Here is a 26137-nt window from a genome sequence, read left to right on the forward strand (position 1 = left end):
ATATTAGAGGGAGGGACAGCGAAGATTCCGTTTTACATAGAGAAAACATGAACAGAATTCAAAGTAAATTACTGTATATATATTTGACTGTTTGGTTGATATTGAGTTATGTGGCTCAGTAAACAAGGCCAATGAAGGTTATCGATGCTCGTGAGCCACATTTTTCAAAGAAAACATTCAGCCATTCACGTTTGGAAGATTATAGATTAAATATGTTTATTATTCGTACCAATATTGTTTTTTTTCTCACTCAGTCTGAACAAAACAGTATAATGGACTGACTACCTTACAGTATTTGTAACGATCAAGAACGGAAATCTTTTTCATGGCGGGGTATGTTGTACGGAAAATCGCCGTACTGGTGCCATCGCATCTTTATTTAAGATAGCCTTTCTAGTAGTCGCAGGCCCAAAAAAATTGTTTCTTTTTGTTATTGATTTTTCGGCATTGTTAGGTGTCCGTGCAGAAATGGTGAGTTAAAACGCATGAATTTCTAGAGAAAACTGCTATTCAAATTTATTGTCACACCGACTTTAAACGAATTCTGTGAGAAACGTTTTTATAACATGGTGTATTTTGCAACATGATTTGCTAGCTAGTTTTGCTAATATGACAGTGGCACTCAGGTACTGGTATAGGGTTTGCAACGCAAAGGGATTGGAATTGCTCCCACGTACCAGATTCACTGAACTAAAAACTCGTTTCGCGGGCACACCATCCAAAATTGGCACTTTTCCGCGGGCCGCACAATTTTTCCTTGTGGGCCGCAGTTTGCACACCCCTGCCCTAAGCTATGTCATTTGCGAGGGTATTTAATAATGACATCATGAAATTTCAACTGTTTTTAAAATATATTTTGAAGTCATAAATAGATTTAGACTGTTCACCTACGCTAAGTATAGATTAGATAGAATTTTGTAATTAAAAATAGTTTTAGAAACTGAAGGCTGTAATGAAACGTCACGGCACCAGAAACCCCGAAGTCATAATACCTGTTTCTATCGCTGCCTGCCTAAATGACGGTTTAAAAATTTTCTTGGTCGGGCAACGTCGGGCAACTTTATGGGCATGTATTACAAACATAATGAGGCGATAGTTTGAAGCCTAACCTGCTCAAATCAAAGATCGTCAGCATAAACGAGCATGCATAATGAGTACGCGCCAACGATGCATTTTATGCGGTGACGGTACATCGTACACCGCAACGTATTTTGCTGAATAACTAGCTTTGTGGTGATGCAAATTCGAGAATGCTTGACTTTTAGAACGAGGAGATCATGAAGTGAATATAGTATGCCAAGAAATTAAGTTGTATGAGCTCAGTTTTATTCGAAACTTTATTTAACAAAAAAATTGTTAACCGATTAATAAGTTACACAGAGTTGATTAAATATTTTATCAATTAATACACATTTAATCTGCTGCGTATACGTATGAAATTGGAAACACTCCTGAAATAGGCGCGATCCAACTTCTCATTTATTCATGCCAAAGCGAAATTTCAGATGAATAAAATTAAATCACATCTTCAGTAGTTTTGCCTTCGGTGGTATTACTTGAATTTAAATCATTTCCTTGTTGTCTTCCGCCATGACATTTGCGAAGTGCAAAACATGGCAACATTCTGGTCTGCCAGTCTTCGAAACAAAAGAGCAGACACCATAAGCTAAAAGCTATATTCACATAATAAACCACCGATAATCCAGATAAAGATAACACAACAAATGCAATAATGTCGCTAAGAATTGCTATAGGAGTAATTATCATCGATCTTTTTAATAACTTGATGGAGTTTCCTTGTAAACTTTGACCTCTGAAAGATTTACGCAACGTTCTTCTGTGACGGAATAACGGAATTATGAACAGTGTAAGAGTGGATATTTCGGTTTCAATTTGATAAAGAAGAAAAGATATTGTCATCCATTTTGGAAAGCAAGTCAGTCTTACTACGCTTTTACGAATGCCTTCATATCCAATCGCAATACTCAGAAAAACATTGAAAAATAACATAAAATACCCTTGAAACCGACTGAAATTATGCAACGCTTCCGACGAGAGATGTCTCAGTGATTGTTCGCTGTGAAACATTGTCTGACGGAGCCACAGTATGATATACTGTAACATGAATACCCATTGTGACAAAAGCACGTCAGCTACGTAGATTGCACTATTTATATTTCGATGAAACAGGAACACAACAACCATTTTCGCTAAAGTGACAATGCCGGTGAAAACAAGTGTCAAATTCATTACAGATCGAAGGTTCGACGCCATCAAAAGGTCCGTACATTTTTCCATTCGGAGCTCAAACAATCTCTTTGAAATAAGAACGTAAATCTGACAGAACGTTATATATATCAAAACTATTGCAACAACTATATCCACGTAAAATTTCTCGTCAAGTATATGCTCCAAGGACTCAACGAAGGTGTGAGAATTTTTGTTCGAACAGTTCATACTGGATGGAGTTGTGATTCTGTCCTATAATATTGTGATAAAATCCTGATTTCAGCAGCGAATCTCTATTTTGACTGATAGTTATAATGCAGCAATCTGTTAAAACAAATAGAATAAGTATTGGATTTTGATGCCATGTAGGCGAATATCAAATAATAGTAGAACTCAACTGAATATGGCTTCTTATCTTAAGTCCTGTGCTAAGAAAGTGCGGTGAGACATTTTCTAAAAACCATTAGATACCTATATTAATTATGATTAAAACACATAATATTTTTCTAAACACGATGATATTTACAAAAATTTTCGGTTCTTGCCCCTCTGTACTCTACATGTATACACAGTGTAGAATCTCAAATAAATATTGGAAATATTATATTCCGATTCATATAGATCTTTATGCAAATTCTAATTTGCTTAACTCATTTATTGAACACACACTTCAAATAACTTCCTTGTCTTTTTCGCCAATAGAATTCGTGCATTGGACAAGCCTACCTCAAGCTTCTAGGCAGAAAAGTATTTTTGTTCAATTGTAAGCGAATTCGGTACTTCCATCATATGACATGATCATTTTCTTCGTTATCATTGCCATATATATATATATATATTCGCAAAGGAACCCAAACGCATATTAAAGAAAAATGAATCACAAAAGGACTTGCTATTTATTGAAACATCCCATTGAAGTCTAAACTTTTCAATTTTGTAATGTAACATTTATGTTATGCATTGTCTCTGCATCGATAGTTGCATCGCAAAAGATATATCGCCGACCTTTGACCCTAGAAAATTTTGCAATTTTCACCTGATTTGTGTGTTTTCACTCAACTACCTAATCTCGAATATTTGAAAGTAACAAATTGTATCAAAATACCCAATCTAATCGTTTTTGGTACCATTCTTTTGATTTTAAGTGACGGTAAACCAAAAACCATCTTACAATATGTGTGATTAAAAGTGTATGAGCGACCTGTGAACAATGGATCAAAATAACCATTGTTTTATCATTGTTATGATACAGATGGTAAACGCGTGACTGACCTTCTGTTCCGACGCTTTTCTTGTCGGAGAACGCTTAGGAATTTTTTCCTTTCCAGCGTTTTGTCCCGCCGTCCCGATAAGTCAGCCAAAAGTACCGCTTTTCCAGCATAATACACAAACATGTTCTCGGTACTGTTGTTTCTGTGTAGCGCAGCGCTAGCCTACTTACTGAAGGTGAATGCGTTCGTTTCCCGCTGATTCCCATTAATGGCAGACGTATCGCATGTAAAACCAATACTAATTAGTCTAAATTCGAATTATTTGTACCGGTATATTTGACGTCAATTTCTCCCTATTTTTCGAACTGAACCCGATATTTGCCTTTATTTGGATAGAGAATATGCGCATGAAATTTCGATAACAATATGGTCAATAAAGACAGCCGGGACAGCTTATTAGGAATGTAGGCCTATGTAGTAAAATCGGAAAATGTGAAGTTACAAAATCACAGCTAAGGAAGGGGTCGTTGTCTTTTGTGGCGTCCCGATTTGAGGTCACAAAAATATGGTAACCTACTAACCTTACATGTAACGGATTCTGGAACATTACGCCACACGTGAAACGAGCCGAACTTTCGAATGGATAAGGATTTTTCTGTTATGTAAAATTTACACGCCGATGCGAGCATTTTAGGAATCTTATCATATTAATTTAATTGTCGCGTTTGCGTCAACTTACGACAAAATAAAATCATAAGTACTTTAAATTACTGCAGCACTCTGCGGTCCTAAACTGTGTGTATAATGCCCGATTATAACAAGTTTTGATGATATTGACTGCCACTTGTGATTAGTTTCAAGATATCGCTGTTAATCCCAAGATCTGCGATAAAATCTCAAAATTTATTTTGGTACAAATAAAAAACCGCTTGAACATACCTTACATTGATTAGTTTATATATCAACATAATCAGGCCGCAGCCAGGCTTTTTGAAAATCGCCCGAAAATACACATTCAACGCCTTTAAATCCCCGCGGAACGACTTTTTAAACATCCTCGCGATTACACCACTCGCTAAAAGAGTTTGGTTACGTCAAATTAAGGACATAACTATAAAATGTCACGGCCGTAAGAAAGCGTGGCAAACTGTTCCATTACATTTGAACCCACGTACAACCTACGACAATTGCACCTGCATACTATTGCACCTATGGAAATTTGCACCCACGGATATTTGAGCCCATACTAATCCATGGATTTTATTGAACCCGCGGATATACGGGTGGAAATGTATGGGATCAAATGTGCTGTCACCGTTCCATTATATCTAGTTTTTATTCGCATTTTTGCGATGTTGTGAATACTACAAATCTGATCTGTTCTTGCAACACTGATTCCGCTCTAACACGACGCTGTCTCTCCGATTGTTTTTAAGATATCAACGGTAGAAATATCCCTAGGTCTGCGATAAAATATCGAAGACTACAATTGATTTTGGTACAATATAAATTGATTGAATGTGCATTACACATTATCGGTGGTTCCGAACTTTTTTCTCAAGCGACTCAAATTTTTCGAAAAACAGATTTTGTAAAATGCTATATATATATATGCTCAAATACTAGGTGGTATGTAATGTGTATTAACTGAATAATATTAATCAATCATTTTTGAGTAAAATTTATTTCCCCAAAATTGAGTCAAAGTGAAAAAGGTGCGCTTACTTGCCTGCCATAGCCAGTTTTTGAAATCGTGGCATAGGTTTACTTACTTAAAACAGCAGCTATCAAGTTTTTACGCCGTGATACTTCCCACATACATAATTACTATTGAGAAACACTTCGAAACAAATATCGAATAAATTAGAAAATAAAACCAGTATCTTTTCGGTTTTTGTTGAACAAACGAGCGACCCAAGAAAATTTTTCAATTTTGGGTCGCGACTCTTAGGTTGGGGAAAAGTGAGTGTTATATATCACAATGACCAAGGTAAAAGTTGCTTGCGGTTTAAAAGGTCTATCGAGCGCATAATTGAATGTGTGCTCAAATTCAGTGGCTATGGTATAGATATAGATCCCAAAGGCAATTTACCATAATGTGTGCCGTATTTTGCGATTTGAAATGTCTGAAAAGCGTTTTTAATTTGTTGTGGGCCCCCTAAAAAACTAATTTTTCCTCATTATTTTATGTATTCGATAATGCAGTAAAAAAAAGTTGGCAGGGGGAAATTAGGCGAGAATAAATGACGATGTAAAGGTGTTTACGGCCCAACGTTGCGGCTCACACTGAATTCGATCGGCGAATACAACAAAATACAATCGCACGCCTTTCAGACCTTTTCACAATCCACACAAATTGAACGGAAGCCACCCTCTAATCGCATATCACGCCTTGAATTTAATGTAGGATGCCACGCATATGCTCGCTCTTGTGACAAATTATAAATCTGTCCGAATACACCACATAACTTTTATTTTAACAATGTATATATTATATACGGACGTATAAACATATTTGTATTAAAATTTAACGATATAATACTAAATATTACGAGATTTGAGGCTTTTAATTCCACGCGATTCCGCCATACGAAAAGCATTGTTTGAGCGCCGCAGAATGTGATTATACAGAAAGCCACTCAAGCGTTCAACGTCTGCGGCGATGACAATGAGTTTTCCATCCATCGATCGATTACTTGGAAGTTGGAACGGAATTTACAATCACTAAAAGCGACTAACTGTTGCGTAGTTCAAGTTGGCTATATTGCTATCGTTTAATTCAAGTATATTTTGACTTCATTAGCAGCGTAAAGGACGATAAAATCGCGGAAACGGCATGACACAAAGAGACGACAAAGGTCGGTTGGATGAGTTGCATCTAATACAATGGTTCTTAATTACAGTGACACATTATATTTCAAAGATATTTATGGGTGGGACGGATATAACGGTACGTACTGTATATATCTCGGACTGAAACGGTGACTGGTGACGCGGTGTTTGACACGAAGGCGTCCCATGTACATTTAAGTGTCGTTGTTGGGTAGAGCAATACCCCTTTGCATTAAATGAGAAGAAGAGAGTAGCGATTGAATTTATTACTTGCATGCAGTTGCTTTTTGTGAAACAAGTTGATATATACACCAATGGTCGGAGCCAACATCGATTAAACATCTAAATTACCCCACAACTGTAAGTGACTCAGCAGTTTTTCAACATGTTTGTCCACCGACATTTAGGTCTCAAATCTTGCATCCTATTCAAAGTTAAACATTTATTTGAAACTCCATCTGAACATTCTAATATATCATGGGACTTATTACAACCCTTAGGCACAAGTTTAACTTCAGATAGTTGTTAAAAATTTAATATTTTTTAGGTTCAAGGGATGAGAAGATTGAAGAAATTAAAACAAGAATCAGAGAGTATCCAGACTTTCCTAAACCTGGCATCACATTCAGAGATGTCTTTCCACTGTTCCATCATCCTTCATTGCAACATACAATAGTGGAACTACTTAAAGGCCAAATCGACGAGAAATATTCAAATAGAAAAATTGATATGATTGTTGGCATAGATTCTAGAGGGTTTTTATTTGGACCCGAGCTTGCTAATGCACTGGGCTGTAATTTCATTCCTGCGCGGAAAAAGGGAAAACTACCTGGTGCAACCGTGACACAATCTTACCAATTGGAATATGGATCAGATACATTGGAGATGCAAAAAGAATATGTAGTTGCTGGAAAATGTGCTATAATCGTTGATGATTTGATTGCTACTGGAGGGACAATGGCCGCAGCATATAACCTTTTAACAAACTCTGGTGTTGAGGTACTAGAATGTCAATGTCTTGTTGAACTTCCAGAGTTGCATGGGAGAGATAAGCTACCAAAACAATGTCCAGTTTTTTGTTTAGTAGAATATGGAGGTTGCTAGATCAGGACATTTTTAACTTGAAAATCATGTCTAATTTCTTATCTGTTCAATTCATTTTCCTTAATTAAGCTTATTTTTACCATCCTGTTTTACCACTTGATTATTTTTAATTAAAATCTCATGAACGAAGCTGCTGTAATGGAAGGAAATTAATAAATAAGTGAAGACCCAATTAGAATGGATTTGAATACTCTGGTCCATAAATCATATTAGTGAAAATGCAATATCACATTACAAAGGGTTTATTCAGGTTTTTAAATCCAGACATTCATATACCTGTATATAACAACTTTACCAGGGATGGATTCTTTTGATGGCGACAGCATATATTATATCTCAAAAGAAGTTCTATATGTGGCGGCCAGAAATCATCTGTTATTTCCAGATAAGGGTTTTCAGGAGTTTGTATACTCAAGTTTATCAACTTTTTTACTAAGAAATTCAGCGATTTATAAGTTTCTCTATTTTTCTTAGAATTTGTGCTGGAAGGAAACCATTGATCTAAGAATCCATTCATTTTTTGTTGAAATTTCTTACGTCCTTTTGTATATGTTATTCGTTTCATTGTCAGCTGCTCCAAATATTCCTCCGTAAATTGCTCATCTGTTTGACCAATACTTTTGTGCTTTTCACTCATTTGTTTCAGTTTATTTTGTATTCCTTGGGATATTTGGCGTTGCTCTATCATCACACTGCTTTTGTCTTCCAATTTGGCTTCCATAGCCAACACAGATTTTTGCAACATTTCTAATGTTTCATCAGATTCTTTAATGGTGTTTTCAAGGTCTTTATCAAAGTTAGTGGCAACTAACAAAGAATTGTTTATTACTTTAAACGGTTCCCTTGCCTTCAAAGTTATTTCTTCATTTCCCAGAATTCTCAAGTTTTGTTTGGCAATGTCCTCTGCAGATTTAGGTGCAGTTTGTGAAAGGGAAATATTTTGAACTTCAGTTTTCAATGAATTCAACTTTTCTGCAAGCTGATGACACATGTCAAACAACTGAGTTTCACTCTCTTCAAGGGAAGAAGCCATCAGATTTATAGGTACCTGTATCTGTATTTACATTACACAAAATACAATATCAGTATGTATAAGTTTTTAAGACGTTGAGAATGCATTATTAGGTAGTCCCAGTTGCATCACAAATGGCACATACACAATCTAGGTAAATGCTCATGTCAGATGGTCATAGAATATAGTTCAAAACGAGAAGAACAATACCAGACATTTTATATATATCTAGTTGTGTTACTTGAAATTGATTGTATGGAAACATGCAAAGTAGTGTGCATTGTGATGAAATAGGCCTAGGACTACAAAGTACAAAACCTCAAATACTAAATTTACAGCATTATTAGTTTGTATCAAACTTGACCAGCCAAACGATAAATAATAAATCAATTTTTTGCGATTGATCCAACATCAAAATTTTAGTGTACTGTCCAACAAACAAATTTCAAAGAATGTTTCAAACAGTAACCAGAATATTCATATAATCATTTCAAGTTCTCTTGCATAATCAATAACCTGAGATGCCAGTTCTGAAGATGGTAGTGTGGTTTCCACCTCTTGTTGGTTTTTAGCATTGAACCTATATCTTTTATCAGGCCCTGATTGCCAACCCCTTTTTGTAGCATATTCGGCAAAATCAGATTCCGTTTCAAAGTACAACATGTGTAAAGCATCTTGAACCGCGATGTTAGGATATGCTTTCTCAATACAGCCTGCGATTTCATCCCTAATGGTGCCAAGTAAAATGTCTATAAAGAAGTTATAACTGGCAGCAGGTACGTTCCCTTTGGCCAAAAACAATTTATTGTAGCTCCCTTCCATTAAATACTGCTCCATTGAAATTGGGTGATGAATATAGATGTTGTTTTGAATGTCCGATGCTGGTAACCGCTCCAATTCTGTATGAAACTCTGCAACTCTATTTTGTGAAAGAAGGCAAAGTAAATTGAGCCCTAAAAGTTGGTGCTTATATGGAGATTCTGGTGCGTTCGTACCCTTGTCATCCAAATAATAACATTTCAACTGTGACATGTAACGCTCGAATCCTGGAATATCTTCTTTCATTATGCACAGCTGAGCTCCTGTTTCTAGAACATCTCTTGCTAACACAAATTCTTGTATATTTGGAGTCGCATCAGCGGGTAAAAACGACAATTCTGTCAAAGCAATTTTAATCGTTTTCAACAAGTCAGTGCATTTACCCAGATCAGGCTTCTTTTTATTGAATTGTTTAGTCAGATTCTGATATAGACCAGCGGCTTCTTTAAAAGTGGTCATTTTATACTTTTATTGATACACCACAAGAATACAGTATAATTATAATTTAGACTGTCGAAGATATTGTATATTAGCAATTCAACAAAATATTAAATACATATACAGATATACTAAAACAACCTGCGATGGTGAAAGTTTTCCTAACGCTCAACATGCAATAACAGCAGGTCTACCCACAGACATAAGGCCTATCGCTACGCCTACTATAAACAAACAGTGGGCAAACCGCGGCTCGCCAGAGTTTTCATGCGGCTCTTCTCGCTAGCAATAATTATTATCCACAAGTCAAAGCAATAGCCCTATTCGTTACCCCAGTACGTTGGGGCACAGTTCACCAATTTCAAGATGTACGGTACATACATTTGGTTCAATAAAACAAACACTCTGTTTTTCTCTGAAACGAGGGCGTCTGGCAAAACAGTAGACTGGTCCATATTTATCCCGGGGAGAGAAAAGAAAAACAAGGCGACTTAAACACATGGCACACCAAAGCCCTTTGACCTTGCACAGTTAACAGTCCATGGGATTAGTTAGCCAGTTGTTTCGGATGCATGGACTTGAGAAACTTCAAAAGGTCAATAAACAAGTGTTATTACAGTAGAGTGCCGATATAACAATATAGCCCTATACTAATGTAGACCTCAGCTCTAAAATCAGAACACCCACCTTCCAACAAAAATTAATCCATTTAGCCACTTTGTACAATAGCGTAAGTTATAACCTAGACCAGTAGGGTAGTGTTCACGCCACAAAGCTGTTAGGAGTCGCATAATTTGCTGACTAATTCAGATTCGTTCGAAAAGTGATGACCTAATTTTCGTCGATTTAGCACTGGAGGTCGTAGTTGCAGTCGCTTTTGGGAATAATTTTGTCCTCGCCCGGCTATGGACCTTTCCCCGAGCATCGTTTTCCTTGTTTACTTCGTGACATTGGTCAATCAGCAAGATGCAAAAAATGACGTAACAATGCCCCCTTTTCGCATCCGCTCAGACACTTTTCTCACTCAGACAGATTTTCAAGTGTGGTTGTAAACATTACCTCGTTTTCGCGTTTTTGAACTTTATTAGTTAGTTTTCAGTTGTGTTTCGGAAACTTAAATATAAATCAGACGATTCAATGATCACTCTGTCTTCTTAGGAGTTTTAATTTGATTGCAGTAATAAAAATTAGTGTAGAAATAGCTGTGATAGACTAGCCTGAAATTCTTTACCGGAACTTTCAAAAAACAGATTGTTGTAATCATAATCATGGTTTGAAACACACACCCCATTTTACAGGCGCCAACTCGCAAAAGCACTCTTAAAATAACCCCGAAAATTTTGCAATGGTAAAGTATAGGAAAAATTTTTCAGGGGTCAAAGGTCGGGGAAAGGTCCATACTGTTCTATATCTAGATTGATTTTATAGTTGATGCTATAAGTATAAGTTTACTTCGACTCCATAATCAGCATAACAATAAAATGATTGGTTAAAAAATTAGATAAAAACTGATTATGAAATCAGGAGAGCAAACAAAACCTTAGATAAGATTTAAAACGTACAGAATGTATACAAGATGGAAGGTTTTGCCAAGAAGAAGTGGTACGTGTTCACTCACCTAAAATAATGGAAATATTTTACACACGCTCACACGCACCCACACACACAACCATACAGAAGTTAAAAATTACATAGGGGTAGTTAAAAAAAAATAAATAAAAATTACTTGCCACACCATATTAATAAATTTATAACGTTTGTCACTGCCGAATTGATAGATTTTATAAATGGGAGTGAACAGTAGAAATAAACTTTTATGAAAAATATATTGCCAAGCTGATTATAGTTGGAGTCAATTGCCAAAAATAAGGTATAAGTTTATTTCGACTCCATAATCAGCATAACAATACATTTGACAGATAAAAACAAATAAATAAAAACTGATTATGAAATCAGGGGAGCAAACGAAATCTTAGATAAGGTTTATAACGTACAAAATATAAGATGGAAGGTTTTGCCAAGAGGAAGTGGTAGGCTACGTGTTTACTCACCAAACATTATCAAGTGATTTCACACACGCTCACATGCACCCACCAGCCACACACACACACACACACACCACTGAGAAGTTATTTAAGTGGCTTCTATTGAAAGTGTCTTCGATTTCAGGGGCCGTCAGTGTTTTTATGGTGTGTATTGCTTTCTCATATTTTACTGCCTGCCTTTCCGTTGCTTTGGAGTATTTGGTTGTGCTGGGATTGATGAATTACTTAGAATAGCATGGGTTGGGGTGAATGTTGAGAGGAAACTTGACGTCAGACCATATTGAAAGATATTCTGAACTTGGATAATTATTTCATAGACTGCCGGTACGCTACATTATGTTGCTTGGGTGGCGTTTCTTTTTTCACCTTTTGTTTTATTGGATCTCTTAGCAACTAAGAGGAAATGCTGTTCTGCTAATCACGTGAAACAACAACCAATGTGCTCAATACTGATGCCTCGTATTTCGACTGAAATGGGAGAACCTTGTGGGGATTTGCAATTTGCATTGATGGTACCCCTAAAATGCCTGTCAAATCGAGGTTGTTTGCCACACTTCGCCAGAATACGGATTCTGATCATGAAACTTTGCTGTTTCACACGGCTCTTAAATAGTTGTAGAAAACGATAGCTCGTGTTTACGAGATGGGTGCGGAGGTAAAGCTATTCCTCAGGGAAAACAGGATATTCTGTTGCCATTCTCGTCGGAGAGTTTTCAACTGGTGTTGGCATACCTCGTTGACATTTTTGGAGCTCTAAATCATATCAAGAATACAAGAGCCCGTAGACAAACGCAGACCAAAGAGTTTAAGAACCCTTGATTTTAGACAATAAGTTGCAACAGATTTTACAAAAACTGCAATCAGACGATGAACGCTTGTGTAAGTGAACAGCCGAAGAAGAGGAAGATCGAACTGGGAGCCGTTCAACATCGTTGTCAAAAAAATCACGCGAAGGAGAAAATTCAAGATGACAAAGTTTACCAAGCGAAAGCCGTTGAATTTGCAAAGAAAAACCAACGATAACCTGAATGAAATTTCACAGCAGAGAAAAAGCAAAAATTTTGAATAAAATTTATATCGTCAACTAAAACCAGAACTGAAAGGAAATTAACTGGACACAAATAAACTATCCGGCCTAATGTCAGTAGAGGAATTTATGAAAAAAATGGATTTTAATGGGCAGGAAATTATACCAAAAAAATTAACTCAAATGTATATTGCTGACGATTTCCTTCTCTAAATGGCGTAACTTTAAAAACTATATCGATTTTAACACGCAATCCATATACGAACAACAAAACGCATTGACTTTATCTATGAATGCGTGCAGTTGTTGCAGCACAATTGAATGTTGCTGTTAAATGAAAACTATAAACAATGCATATGAAAACAATTATCAACGGCAATCAAATATATAATCTCCGTATGTTACTTACCCAATTGAACCACGATTTCTTTTTTCTTATGTCAAAAATGCGTTAGGCGTAGAGGATATTAAAAAAATTCCAACTGCTTACGATAGAGAAAAGTCCATCATGAACGCCATTTCAAAACAAACTTATCTGACAAAAATTTTCTGTTTAATCAATTTATACGCGATGTCGAAGGGCGTCGCTGAGCGAACTGAAGAACGAGCGGACGGCACTGCCTTGATTCTATATAAAATAATGGAAAATTTTGAATATCATTTTGATCGTGCATAAATGAGAATGGGCACCATCGACTAAAGCCAGGACTGAAAAGAAATAAACTATCCGGCCGGATGTCAGTAGAAAAATTTATGAAAAAAGTAAACAGGAAAATGTAGTTCAGGGAGCAGGAAATTATACCAAAAAGATCAACTCGAATGTATATTGCTGAAGACTGCCAATCTGTAAATAGAGTAACGTTCAAAAGTATATCGAGGACATTTATCACGGAAGCCATATACGGACAACAAAACGCATTGACTTTATCTATGAATGCGTGCAGTTGTTCCAGCACAACTGAATGTTGCTGTTAAATGAAAACTATAAACAAAACAGAAAGAATCGAAGAGAGAGACTTTCACTATCAGAACTAAAAAAGACAACGAGGTAAGACAGAAAAATATGGAAGAAAAGTCAGACAAAAATATCACAGTTACTATGTTACACCGGCTCCTATTTCTTTGGGTATTCATGCGAAGAAACATATATCAATTTTTCACACTGAACGGTCGCCAAATTCAAATGTATAAATATTGCATTCTACTCTAATGAATGAGTATTCATATCTAGATGCAAATGGCCCAAAGTGTAAGGATAAATAGGTTCTTAAACTAAAAGAATTCTGGATTACTGCGGACAACTGGGAACAGAAACTAGTGGCCCTGCAAAGCGAATATTGACGGGACAGCTCTCGAGAAACATTCAAATCTCGAGAGTGGATTGATGACAGATGAAATAATATAGCTTTGGAGCAAACTATAATGACCTGCATAGCAAGTTTTACTCGTGCCTACTATTCTGCTAAGTTCATAACGAGAAGCGAGGCAATAAACCTCGAAATTTTAATTTTTGTGCTAAACAAGTCGCAATTGCAAAATTGCTCGAAAAGAAACTATTGCTGATTGACTCACTATTAGTTTAAAAAAAAACCGGAAGTTTGTTCAATTATTGTATATCGGTTATTGTATCTGCATATGTCGCTGCCGATAACAAAGTAATGGTACAGATTGCGGTGTTTACGTGATTGTTGGACTCCAGTCATACATCCAGTCAAAATTAGCTATCTAAATATCACACGCATTCTCAGATAATAAAGATGCAGTACAAGTAACAAGTATGTCTGTCTGGGCATTGGTTCAAATAATGTAAATAGAACAATCCTTGCTAAACGCCAAAAATCTTCAAAACACAATTCAAAAAGTCCGACTCCCGGCGTAGTTTTAATGACATGTCAAAATCATGGTTTGCTATTATATAGACTACCAAGGTCATTCATCGGGTTATGAAGACTCAGCCAATGTTAACAGTAAAAATCTCTATAAGTTGTTTTTCCGCCGGAAATCGAACTAAACAATGACACAAAGACACACTATGTCTAAATAAAATTAAATAAAAAAAAATTGCCCACTGGTACAATGGCAATAGATCGACCAAGGGACGAAAACGGGTAGAAAACGTTGCTTACAGGAAAACATGACAAAAATACTGTAAATATAACACAATTGTTATTATACGATACAACATTTGAAATGGAAAACAATGAATGATTATAATGTTTCATATTGGTTATGAAGAAAACAAAATTTGGTATGTTATTAACTCAATTATAGTTTAATTTATAATTACAGTTATAGTTATCACAGTTTGCTCTTTCCTCATGTCAAAAATGCGTGGAGAATGTTGAAAGAATTCCAATTGCTTTCAATAGAGAAAAGTCCATCATGAAAGCCATTTCAAAACAAACTTATATGACAAAAATTGTTCGTTTTAATCAAATTCTACGTGATGTCGAAAGGCGCCGCTAAGCGAATTGAAAAACGAGCGGACGACATTGCCTTGATTCTATATAAAATAAAGAAAATTGTTGAATGTAATTTTGATCGTGCAAAAATGGGAATAGGCACCATCAACTAAATAAAACCAGGACTGAAAATAAATAAACTGGACCTACCTAAATAAACTATCCGGCCCGAGTCAGTAGAGAAATTTAAAAAAAAATTAGACAGGAAAAATGGAATTCATGGAGCAAGAAATTATTCCAAATAGATCAATTCAAATGTATATTGCTGAAGATTGCCAATCTGTAGTTCAAAAGTATATTGGAATCCATATAACGGACAACAAAACGCATTGGTTTTCCAACACAACTGATTGTTGACTGTTAAATGAAAACGATAAACAAAACAGAAACAATCGAAGAAAGACTTTCACTATCTGAACAAAAACAAGACGGGGTAAAGCAGGAAAATATGGAAGAAAAGTCAGACAAAAAGATCACAGTTACTATGTTACACCAGCTCCTAATTCTTTTGGTATTCCTGCGAAGAAACATATATCAATTTTTGACACTGAACTGTCGCCTTGTTCAAGTGTATAAATATTGAATTCTACTGTAATAAATGATTATTCATATCTAGATGCAAATGGCCCAGAGTGTGAGGATAAACAGGCCCATAAACTAAAGGAAGTCTACTGAGGACAGAGACTTGTGACTCTGCAAAGCAAAAATTGACTGAACAGCTCTCGAGAAACATTCAAATCTGGAGAGTGGATTGATGACAGAGAAATTAATTTAGCTATGGAGAAAATTATAATCGACCTGCATCTTGTCGAGCAAGATTTACTCGTGCCAAATACTATGCTTATCTGGGCCGATGGGGATATGGGTGACTGGGTGTATTGGCTGAGTTCATTACGAAAAGCGAGGCAATAAAGCTCGACATTTTTATTTTTGTGCTCAACAAGTTGCAACTATTCGCAATTGCAAAATTGCTCGGAAAGAAACTATTGCTTATTGCCTCATTATTAGTATTGAACAGTTTCAAAAGAAAAACAGAAAGTTTGTTCAATTTTTGTCTATCGGTGATTGGATCTGTATAGCCGCTGCTGATATACTATGGATAAATATAGAAATAATGGGAAACTGTGATATAGAGTCGTCCCCGCAACAAAGTAATGGTACAGATTGCAATGTTTATTTGATTGTTGGAATACAGTGCATACAGAATGCAAGTTTTTTTGTTGCTGTCAAATGACGTCTGTCCAAGATGGTGCGACTACTTATATCTAAAAACGATCAGCGAACACTGCAAAACCTTAATGCGGAAAATTAAACATAACTGCGACGACTAAAATATTGAATAAAAAAATAATGAACAGCCATAAGGAACTCAAATGAGACTGTAAACATTGTAGGCTACTGCAGACCAAACCGAGTCATTTGCCGAGCGGAATGTGTTTAGGCGACGTTGCTAGCGAATTTTCCTCCTTGTGAACCATGTGTTTGCAGTTGGCATGAATTAATGTATAAACAATTGATTTATGAAAACATATTACAGCAAGACCTGGTAAGTTAAAACGGATAATAAAATAATTCACGTCTTCGAGAAGAGAAAAGCACAAGTTGATGCTTTACAATTCACAAATAGTTTTTGCAAAAGCACGAGTAATACAAATATATATTTTATACCTACTTGTGGCTGTATATATCGATATTAACATTTCATGAAAAAAAAACAGAGAGTGAAGCTGTTTGTTTCATACAAAATTTGACTTGCTACAATAGTAGGGAAACAGCATGTAAAAGGAAAAGATAAAAATTATTTAAAAAAAATATATGACAACCCCCATGGCGAAAACCTAGAAATCAGTCACTTGCTAAATTTGACACCTCTCCACCAGTCAAAATCTTTTTTTTTTTTACCAAAAAGGAGCAAATTCAATCATACAAAATGTATATATTTGGTTTTTCTTTTTGCGGGCTTTTAAAATTCTAGCCCGCACAACTGGAGATGAAATTTATAATGTAACAGAAATGTTTTTCTAGTAAGAAGAGCTGGAACGGAAAACTGCACGAGCGTGTGGAAAGGAAAAAATTGGACACAGGTCTATATTTTTTGGTACCACGATTCGTGTGAAAATGTAACAAAAGAGAAATACTGGGAATGCCAAATTTGTATTCAGTGAGTCCGTATAAAAAACTGTAAGTATTTCGTTCGTAATCTATTCTGATGCTCGTATGCGACATGAAGAAACGATACGCCCTCCAATTAACAGTATGAAAAGATACACTCTGCTTTTTCCTAACCATCTTCAATTTCAGAGCCGACCGCAGTACAATTTAACGTTCTTTAGCGAGAAAAAAAACACAGAGGTTAATATGAGCACACAATAGATGGTGATGCCAAAGGTTCGTATATTGTGAAATTGCACAATCGAATTGATCCAAATAGATAACGAAAAAATAGATAAATAAAATAGATATTACACTTCAAACCTTAAAGCAAGTATATATATATATGTGATGAAACCAAATTTCTGACTAACAGATAACGTTTAAACAAAGACGAGCAACACTTAAGCGAGGGTGAGAAATACGACATCAACTATTTGGCATGAAACGTTGCACTGAAATACCATAAAGGAAATAAATTGGGGCAACGATCTCGTTTCAGGAAACACAAAGTCAAATTACGAATATGTTGTAATCTAAATCCTCTTAGGGCTATATACTTATGGCCATTAAAATAATGACGGAGTTCCACAGAGCGATAAAGTTTATCGAGCCACTACAACAGTGGTTCCCAAACTTTTTTGCGATATCAACAATCAAAGTTGATGACATACAAGTCATACATAGGCTTACCATAAATCTGAAACAAAAAAACGGGACGGTGCGATTTGGCAAACATTCGGTCGATTGCCAGTCTTTGTAATATTGAAACGTCTCCATGCCATTGCGGGTATATACGGCTGTAAATCTCTACTGATCATTGAATTAGAAAAAAAAACACAAAAAACTAGTTTGTATTATTTATTTAGACCAAAAGTATTTGTTCATTAGTATTATCTTTTTCCAAAATTAAAATATTTTGTTGAAGTAAGTGAGCTGGCGAAGGCCACATTTCAAGTGAAGTTCGTACGCTGGAACATTTAGCATAGGACTATAAGGACTTCTTTTTTGAGAATTCGCGAACTTATCAAGCTTTCAAACATTTCCGTAATCCTTTGCAAAGCAGGTAATAAAGAGAGAAACCGAGTGTTGCCATGCTGTAATAGCCGTTGATATTCAATATCAACGAAGTCGCAGAATGGTTTCGGCTCTGTTACTCGGACAGTGTAAATGTAAAAATATTTTTTTACATATTTATACAACTCCAAAGTTGGTGTTGCAGTTATCCGCACAGAATCCAACAACTTTTCCCTGATGATTTTGATCGAGAACAGAGAGCAAGTATTCAGTAAACGTTTTGGCGGTTTCCCCGGGTAGAGATTTGAATTCTAATAGTTTTATCTTCACACCAACATCAGGTAAAAAATAACGAACCACAACTGGAACAAGCCCTATATGATATATCTTTTCTGTTTGAGGCATCGAGGGTTACTGATATAAAACTGGTTTAAAGTAAATCATCATTGGGTTCAGAGGAAAAAAGCGGAGCAATGCAATTAAAAATCACCGACTCTCATTTATTTCTGGGTAAACGTGCAAAATCAGCGAATTATCTTATCAGACAGTAAACATCAGAAATTCTAACTGTGTATATTTACAAGTTGATGCAAATTTAGGCTAAAAAAATTTTAAATCAATTTAGAGGTGCAGTCAAAACAGCAGTGTGATAGGCAAATGTCGACTGCCAACGACAAAGAATCATCCGAATTTGTTATCGCAAAGAAATTGGTCAGTCGAGTCGTTTTGTGCTTCCTGCTTTGGATATGATAATAATAATCTTTATTTTGATTTCCCCAAAAAAACATACACATAACAAATAATGAACACATAAAACAAACACACAGAATAATGGGAAATCGGGAAAACAGGCAAAACCTCGAGTAGGGTTTAAAACACGTATAAATACATGTGCCTGTTCACCCATGATATTACACTCACAAACATATTACAAAAAAAAAGATAAAAACACGAACGTGTTATCGTTCCAACGTTCGGGCGTCTAACTTGTGTTACAAACAAAATGCGGGTGCGTAGGTTCTAATTTAAAACTGTTTACGTCGAAACGGACATGATTCGGGCTGTGTTTATTAAATTGGCGTAAACAAGTGCGAACTAGTGAGTTAGATAAAAGCAGTGTCAGAATGAGTAATAAATAAATCGAAATGTCTTTTGGTTGATTTCCTCTTTGTAAATAAAATCCGACGTTGTGATGTGCTGTAGTGTGCTAGGTGCAATGTTTCATAGAAAATGCCTGTCCATCTCTTTTTCCTTAGTTCTTTGCGAAGCAAATATGTAAAATTGGAATCTTGGGTAGCCCGTACAGCAATTCCAAAGTAGTCTATTATTTCGTTATCCATCATTTAGAATGTTGATTGTTTCTAATTTTTGTATTCCATTTGTTTCCACTAACCAAGTTGTTATCTTCGGCGCTATTACTTTTTGTTTAGTTTTCAATTCTAGTATTTCACCTGTTTACCCTTCCATGCCTCTAGCTGAGACTTAAAACGAAGTCCACGACTAGATTCAATTCAATCATTCTGATTGGCAACGTCCTAATTTTTTCTCCATGTAATACGGGCATGTCCTCCAAATTATTTTGTGCACTAGATTTTCATGACCGTAATTCATCTGATCGTTGACATATGAACGACCGTCATCACTAATAGAAAAACAGATCTGCAATGCGTACAGTGTACCTTTCCTCCTTCAGTTTGCTTCAGATAAGGAAAATCTTTCTTCAACTCATTGAAAAATGTGTACTTTCTTTATGGCATTTCGACAACTTAACGGTATTGCAATAACGCCAGAAAACGCATCAAAACATATACCAATTGTGAAATAACAATAGAGCAATTTCACTCTCTCTGAACAAGCGAAGTGTGTCGCAAAACAGTGGTAAATGGGCTGCCACCGTTAAAAACTTTGTATTAATATTGAATATATATGAATATGTTACCCTTGACAGCCGTGCTGACAAAACGGAACATTTGAGTTAACCGGCCGGGACGCTGGGACAGCTTGTCAAATCCGTGACTGTCCGGCTAAACCGGGACGTATGGTAAGCCTAGTCATACAGCATCTCATATCATCGTCAATCATGAACTTTCTCCGATATTTTGATTTGTATATGATTGCGTGTATTGAAAGAATGAGATATTCATGTTGGAGGCCAAACTGAAACTCCTCCGTTCAGGAACCATTGCCCCACAACGTTTGCGTGACTGGCTGTCGAGTGTCGACTACCGATATTATCCATAGTTTTTTTTTTAAACATCGGTATTTTGCAAATGTGTAATTTTTTTCTCCATAACTTGTATAATTTATCCATAAATTAGTCGAAAAATGAAACTAGCCTAATGACGTTAAGATGCAAACACAACGGTAGCCTATGTTGATCCGAATGGCAAATCATTCTGACAATGTATCGGTATTCTGCTTGAACGCAAATGCATAATACACGCTAGAACAAGCGATTAGGAAGAGGTAGCATACATGTGAATCAGTCAAAACTGGCACTGAATTCCCCGAACGTGATGGAATATTTACATAACACTTTCGTATTCCTAGTTGCTCATGTAGAAGCTTCACCACTTTGTCAGTGTCAAGTGCTTCTCCCGTTTACTCCAATATGCCAATCGTTGTTTACCGTTGACTGACTGCTGGATTGGGTGAGGCGCAATTCTTACCACTTCATGGCAGCTCCTGCCACGAACGAACCACGACAGCTCTTGCCATGGTTTTTTAACGCTATTCAGTAATCAGTATTAACGGTATAATCACAAATTAATGTACCAGATTTTAATTGATCATAAGTATAAGTTTATTTCGACTCCATAATCAGCATAACAATACATTTGACAGATAAAAACAAATAAATAAAAACTGATTATGAAATCAGGCACATGCACCCACCAGCCACCCACACATGCAACCACTGAGAAGTTATTTAAGTAAGAATAAAACGCGATAAATTTAGGGTATAATATACAGTGAACAAAAAAATAAATAAATAAATACTAGAAAAGAAAAAAAATTATTTGCCACACCATATTGATATTTTTGTAATGGTTGCCATTGCCAACTTGATCGATCTTCTAATCGTTAATTAAAATATAAAAGGAAGATTCTATTGAAAACATATTGCCAAGCTGATTATAGTTGGAGTCAAGTGCCAAGTTGCCCAACCAAAGTTGCCAGAATTGAGTGCATGAAGAGGTGGGCGAGACCATTTCATTCCCCAAATTAGAGCCTATTATTGCCAAATTATAGTCCAGATTGTAATAAGTAATTAAAGTTACCGGTAACAGTAAAATTACTATAATTAAGTAAAGTAGGATGTGGAAATAAATTGGTTACAAAGGGTGTAAGTGAGGTTTTTCATTCTTGGGTATTGATTTCAGACAAGGATATAGAAATAAGGTTGTTATTTCACAGGATATCGGAGTCTTTTTTTGATTTTTTCCTTATGTGTTTTACTTCATTTAATTACTTTGAAGTAACCTGAAAAACAAAAAATAAAACCGCGAGTAGATGTTTCAATGATTGGGTGAAGGGGAACGCTCTGAACTATTTATTACAGGCAAAAAATAATTGTTTAATAGACAATAAGTTTATTTCGTCGTGCAAGAAATCACAATACAAATTCAGTATTACAGTACATTTCAAATACAGTAACGGATTTCATCGCAATTGACAGGAAGTCGCGAAGGACCAGGAATGGTCATCACAAGTCTGCGACACCAAGATTAAAAACGAGTCAATAATAAAAAATTGAAATAAGTGAAAGCAATATGCACAAAGAAAAGCTTATCCATTCATAAATTAACCAACAAGGTTGATATGAATCATTATATATGATTTGGGAGAGAAAGTAAAAATAAAAGTCGGGGAAATTCAATTGATATACAGTAATTATAAAAATAAATCACCATATCATTCAGCTGTGCTTTTGTACAATTGCAGCGATTAAATTTTTATATATTGTCATATGCAACATTAAATTGAGCGATCATTTTATTTGATGAGAAAAATTAAATTAAGCAACCTCTATGTACGAATTATAAGGCACAATTCATACTCATTCATACTTTAATTAAATGGGATGGCATGGGAAATGGCATCATGTGGAATTAGATCTACTTAAACCCTAACCCCAAATCCATCAAAACTGTATCCATAAGGAAAACGTTCCAACTTACCCAGTATTTGTCACCCTTAGGGACAGCCCTATTTTAACGGCCCACCTGCCGCGTTTACAACAGCAAAATTATACCTGCCATTTGTTTTCAATTTGCTGCCGCGGTAACGGCAGCTTGACATTGGTTTGTGACAGCTAAAAAGTCAGTCGCCATAGTGGGCGGGCGCGTACTTTTACGTTTTTTAACTTTATTTCAAGTTATGCTCGCCTTCCAGGTATCTCTGCATTTTGTTTGTTTGTCCAGTTTTTGTGTTGTTTTGTTTTTATGTCAGAGTACCGAAATAAATGATTGATTGATTGATAGGTTTGGCCGTAGCGGCCATGATACCGGTATGGAAATACCGCCATGGTTTTGCGGCAGCTGCAGACGCCAAAGAATACTGCACTTGGATTGGGTTGGCCCCCCTCTATTTTTACCCAACCAGTGTCGGAGTTTTCAAGGATCAGTGGAAATGAGGTCAAGGCGTAAAATGTTTTTCCTCTACGCAGCTAGTAGTCTAGTTCTAAAACCCTGTAGTCAAGATGAGTACCGGTAACTAAGCTAATACAGTGATATACAGCCTTTTCTGCCTTTGACTTTCAAAGTTTTCCTGATTCACTAGATTCAGTGAATATTGTTTTACCAATTCCAGGTTGATAGAAATTGATCTATATCTAGCGTTAGATTTATAGCCATCTGTAAATCTACTAAAAGCAAATTCCGGATGACGGACGAGAGAAGTCCATCAGGAAATTATATTGAAGGTGTGGGCGATGAAGTTGTAATTTTTTTATCTACTCTGTTGATGTTCATTTTGCCAATTTCAACATATCTTGTACGGTAAGCCATTTTTATTCTCTCATCCCAGTGTTTCTCAATATGGATGAGTTTGTAAAGCTGTAGAGGATAGCTTCAAACCTTCAGTCCAATTATTGTAAATAGTAGAGGACAGCTGGATGCACTCATGAAGCTTGCCTACTACAATCATTTATGAATGCATGATTTAAATATATTAGGCTCAAAATATGATACTGCTAGATCCAGCAGATGCTGATCATATCCATTTTATTGTGGTGGGTCTGGTGCATCAAAATTATTGAATTGTTTATAATAATAATATACCACCTATTTATAGCTGTATATTATTTGTGACATCCAGCATACAAATAGAATGATTGCATTGCTACTTATTTTTTTAGTAAATACAGGTCAGATTCTGACCACGAAATTCATCCGGAAAATCAAGAAAGAGTAAACACAACAAGAAGTCATCTCAATATTAATGAAAATGAGCAAGAAGATGATGCTTCGGTAAGAATGTCAATAAAACTTGTCATACTCCATTTATTGCATGTATTATGTGCTAAACAGCTCATTTGAAAAATCCCATCTATCCTTTTTCATAATCCAGTAATCCGCTTAGGTGAAGAAAACCTATTGTAAATTTTTTCAATTTATTATATGGTTTACAGGATGGGGAAGGAGTTGATGATCGGAGAAGATTTTACAGTGATCAAAGATGTCCAATATGTTTGCAGGAAGCAAGATTGCCTGTTGAAACAAATTGTGGACATCTATTCTGTGGTATGTGAATATAGCAGGGCATTTTATATGAATATTGTATTATCAAGGTCTCTCGAACAGCAAAGAATTATTTCCAAATGGTGCTGCTTGTGATGGCTATATGAAATTAGAAAGGAGACAAAATAAAAACAAAAAAATGGAATACCCGTAATAATTTCATAGCCGATGGTGTTTCAGTGTCCAACTGACCATATAACAGAGTAGTTCAGAAAAGTTAGATAAAAAATGCTTTGATTGGTTTACTATTTCTGTTAAGTTATTAGGAATTGAATTTCCCCGATTACCAGATGAGAGGTCGAGATTAACCGTCTTTCCTCTTTCCTGGGATAAATATGTAAATCCTATGACCTACTGTGGCAAAAATATTCTGAATTTACCATTTTACAGCACACTGCATAATAACATACTGGAGATTTGGGAATTGGCTTGGAGCTGTCAATTGCCCTGTCTGTAGACAGCAAGTATCGCTGCTGTTGAGAAATTTTCAGGCTGGGGAAAACCACTCGGAAGCAACTCGTGACGCTTTGACTAATATAAACGATTATAATAGAAGATTTTCTGGACAGCCTAGGCCGGTAAGTATATGAAGTGAAAATATACAACTTCTAACGGATAGTGTTGATATCAAAAAACAATTTGAAATGAATTTAGCTCGTGTTCAGAAGTACTTTGCCATGCTTTTTATAGTTTATCGCTGCATAACGTTGTGCTGTGCTAGCTTATTTGGTTAACACACACGGGGTGACTATTCCATGGCTGTTCGGTTTTGCCATTACACTGCCTGCTGTTAACCATCCAATGAGTATTCGTTTCTTATTTACAGATTTTGGACTACATCAGAGATATTCCTGCATTAATGAGACATCTTTGGAGTGAATTTTTCTCTATGGGAGGACTTGTTTTTATGTTCAGAGTACGTATTGTACTTTGCGCCATTGCAATACTACTTTACCTTATTTCACCTCTTGATTTTTTGCCAGAGGCAGTTTTTGGAATAATTGGACTACTCGATGATGTTTTCGTCCTAATGCTAGTATTAATATATATGACCGTAATATATCGTAATGTTGTAGCAGCCCGGTGAAGTAAATTTCTATATTGCTCAAATGAGAAATTATTTGTGGATAATGTATTATCCTTTACTAGTCGCTATCAGATCAATATGCATTATAGATATTACGGTATGTGGAACCGATGTGATTTTTCTATAAACACATTTTGAATATAATCAAGTCATACTTAAGGAAGGGCAATACAGAATTCTTGCGAGAGAGAGAGAGAGAGGTCATTGAATCTAATCCATACATTTCTATGATATAGATACCTATTTAAACTGCCATTATTAAAGGATTCTAGGTATTTCACTCTTCTTTTTTTTTGATTTGTTCTTTAACTTTATTTACTTTTTAAAGATTATATAAAATATAGTTGAACTTTCAATGTTGTTATATGTTTTTCAGCAGTTACGAGTACACTACAGGCATTAGGGCTGGGAATTTCAGTGACAACATTCAAACTGTTAAAATTTAGAATTATTATTTCACAATGGTCCCAGAGCAAGTTTGCAGTTCTGGCCCACTGGGGAGGTAATAGATTCAGATGCAAAGATGAAGCCAGAATGGCGCAACAATATATGTGTGTACCTGCTACCAATCAGAGTATGTATGTATTCAGCATGGCGATAAATATTGTTAAGTTGAAGCGTTCGTCACTACTTCCCTGAAATGTTGATATAATACAGAATGCGCAATTGGTGGATAGATGCTCTTGCAATGAAATAGTGAAAATTACATATAAACTTGTCATTGTCAGCAACACTTGTACTTCAATTATTTACATTTTCTCAGAATTAGTGATATCCTTTTGAATTGAACACCACAGGAGATAAATTTAACTAATCATTTTTGAAGAAATTGTACAGTATAAAGGTGATTAATATTACCAGAGATGTCAGTTACCAGTAAGAAAAAAATCGTAACCGTTGACCATTCACAGGCCTTAAAGCCATATATGCAAGTCTTTCATTTTTCAGGTCAGATGTCACTG

At 35.8% G+C, this 26137-nt stretch overlaps 4 protein-coding genes across 5 annotated transcripts; 2 read left to right on the forward strand and 2 right to left on the reverse strand.

Annotated features, from left to right (window-relative positions):
• The first annotated feature begins 6074 nt into the window (after positions 1 to 6074).
• LOC120337544 (uncharacterized) lies at positions 6075 to 7505 on the forward strand. 2 transcript variants are annotated; one of them, XM_078116909.1, is made up of 2 exons: positions 6075 to 6390; positions 6820 to 7505. In XM_078116909.1, the coding sequence occupies exons 1-2, from the start codon at positions 6327 to 6329 to the stop codon at positions 7374 to 7376; spliced, it is 621 nt and encodes a 206-aa protein (XP_077973035.1). In that variant the 5' UTR covers positions 6075 to 6326; the 3' UTR covers positions 7377 to 7505. The 2 variants fall into 2 exon arrangements, with proteins under 2 accessions (XP_077973035.1, XP_039261300.2); XM_039405366.2 differs by having other exon boundaries at positions 6080 to 6298.
• A 59-nt stretch (positions 7506 to 7564) lies between these two features.
• On the reverse strand, positions 7565 to 8409 carry LOC120337543 (centromere protein K-like). Its single transcript, XM_039405365.2, has one exon. It carries the CDS (start codon positions 8407 to 8409, stop codon positions 7645 to 7647), a length of 765 nt encoding a protein of 254 aa, XP_039261299.2. The 3' UTR covers positions 7565 to 7644.
• Positions 8410 to 8429: 20 nt separating this feature from the next.
• Positions 8430 to 9746, reverse strand: LOC120337542 (26S proteasome non-ATPase regulatory subunit 8-like). Its single transcript, XM_039405363.2, has one exon. It carries the CDS (start codon positions 9664 to 9666, stop codon positions 8866 to 8868), a length of 801 nt encoding a protein of 266 aa, XP_039261297.1. The 5' UTR covers positions 9667 to 9746; the 3' UTR covers positions 8430 to 8865.
• Positions 9747 to 23138: 13392 nt separating this feature from the next.
• Positions 23139 to 25531, forward strand: LOC120337710 (E3 ubiquitin-protein ligase RNF170-like). The gene is made up of 5 exons (XM_039405584.2): positions 23139 to 23347; positions 23707 to 23818; positions 23980 to 24091; positions 24479 to 24666; positions 24915 to 25531. The coding sequence occupies exons 1-5, from the start codon at positions 23232 to 23234 to the stop codon at positions 25173 to 25175; spliced, it is 789 nt and encodes a 262-aa protein (XP_039261518.2). The 5' UTR covers positions 23139 to 23231; the 3' UTR covers positions 25176 to 25531.
• Positions 25532 to 26137: the final 606 nt, after the last annotated feature.

Source organism: Styela clava, chromosome 10 (assembly GCF_964204865.1).
Source record: "Styela clava chromosome 10, kaStyClav1.hap1.2, whole genome shotgun sequence".
Taxonomy (NCBI): domain Eukaryota; kingdom Metazoa; phylum Chordata; class Ascidiacea; order Stolidobranchia; family Styelidae; genus Styela; species Styela clava.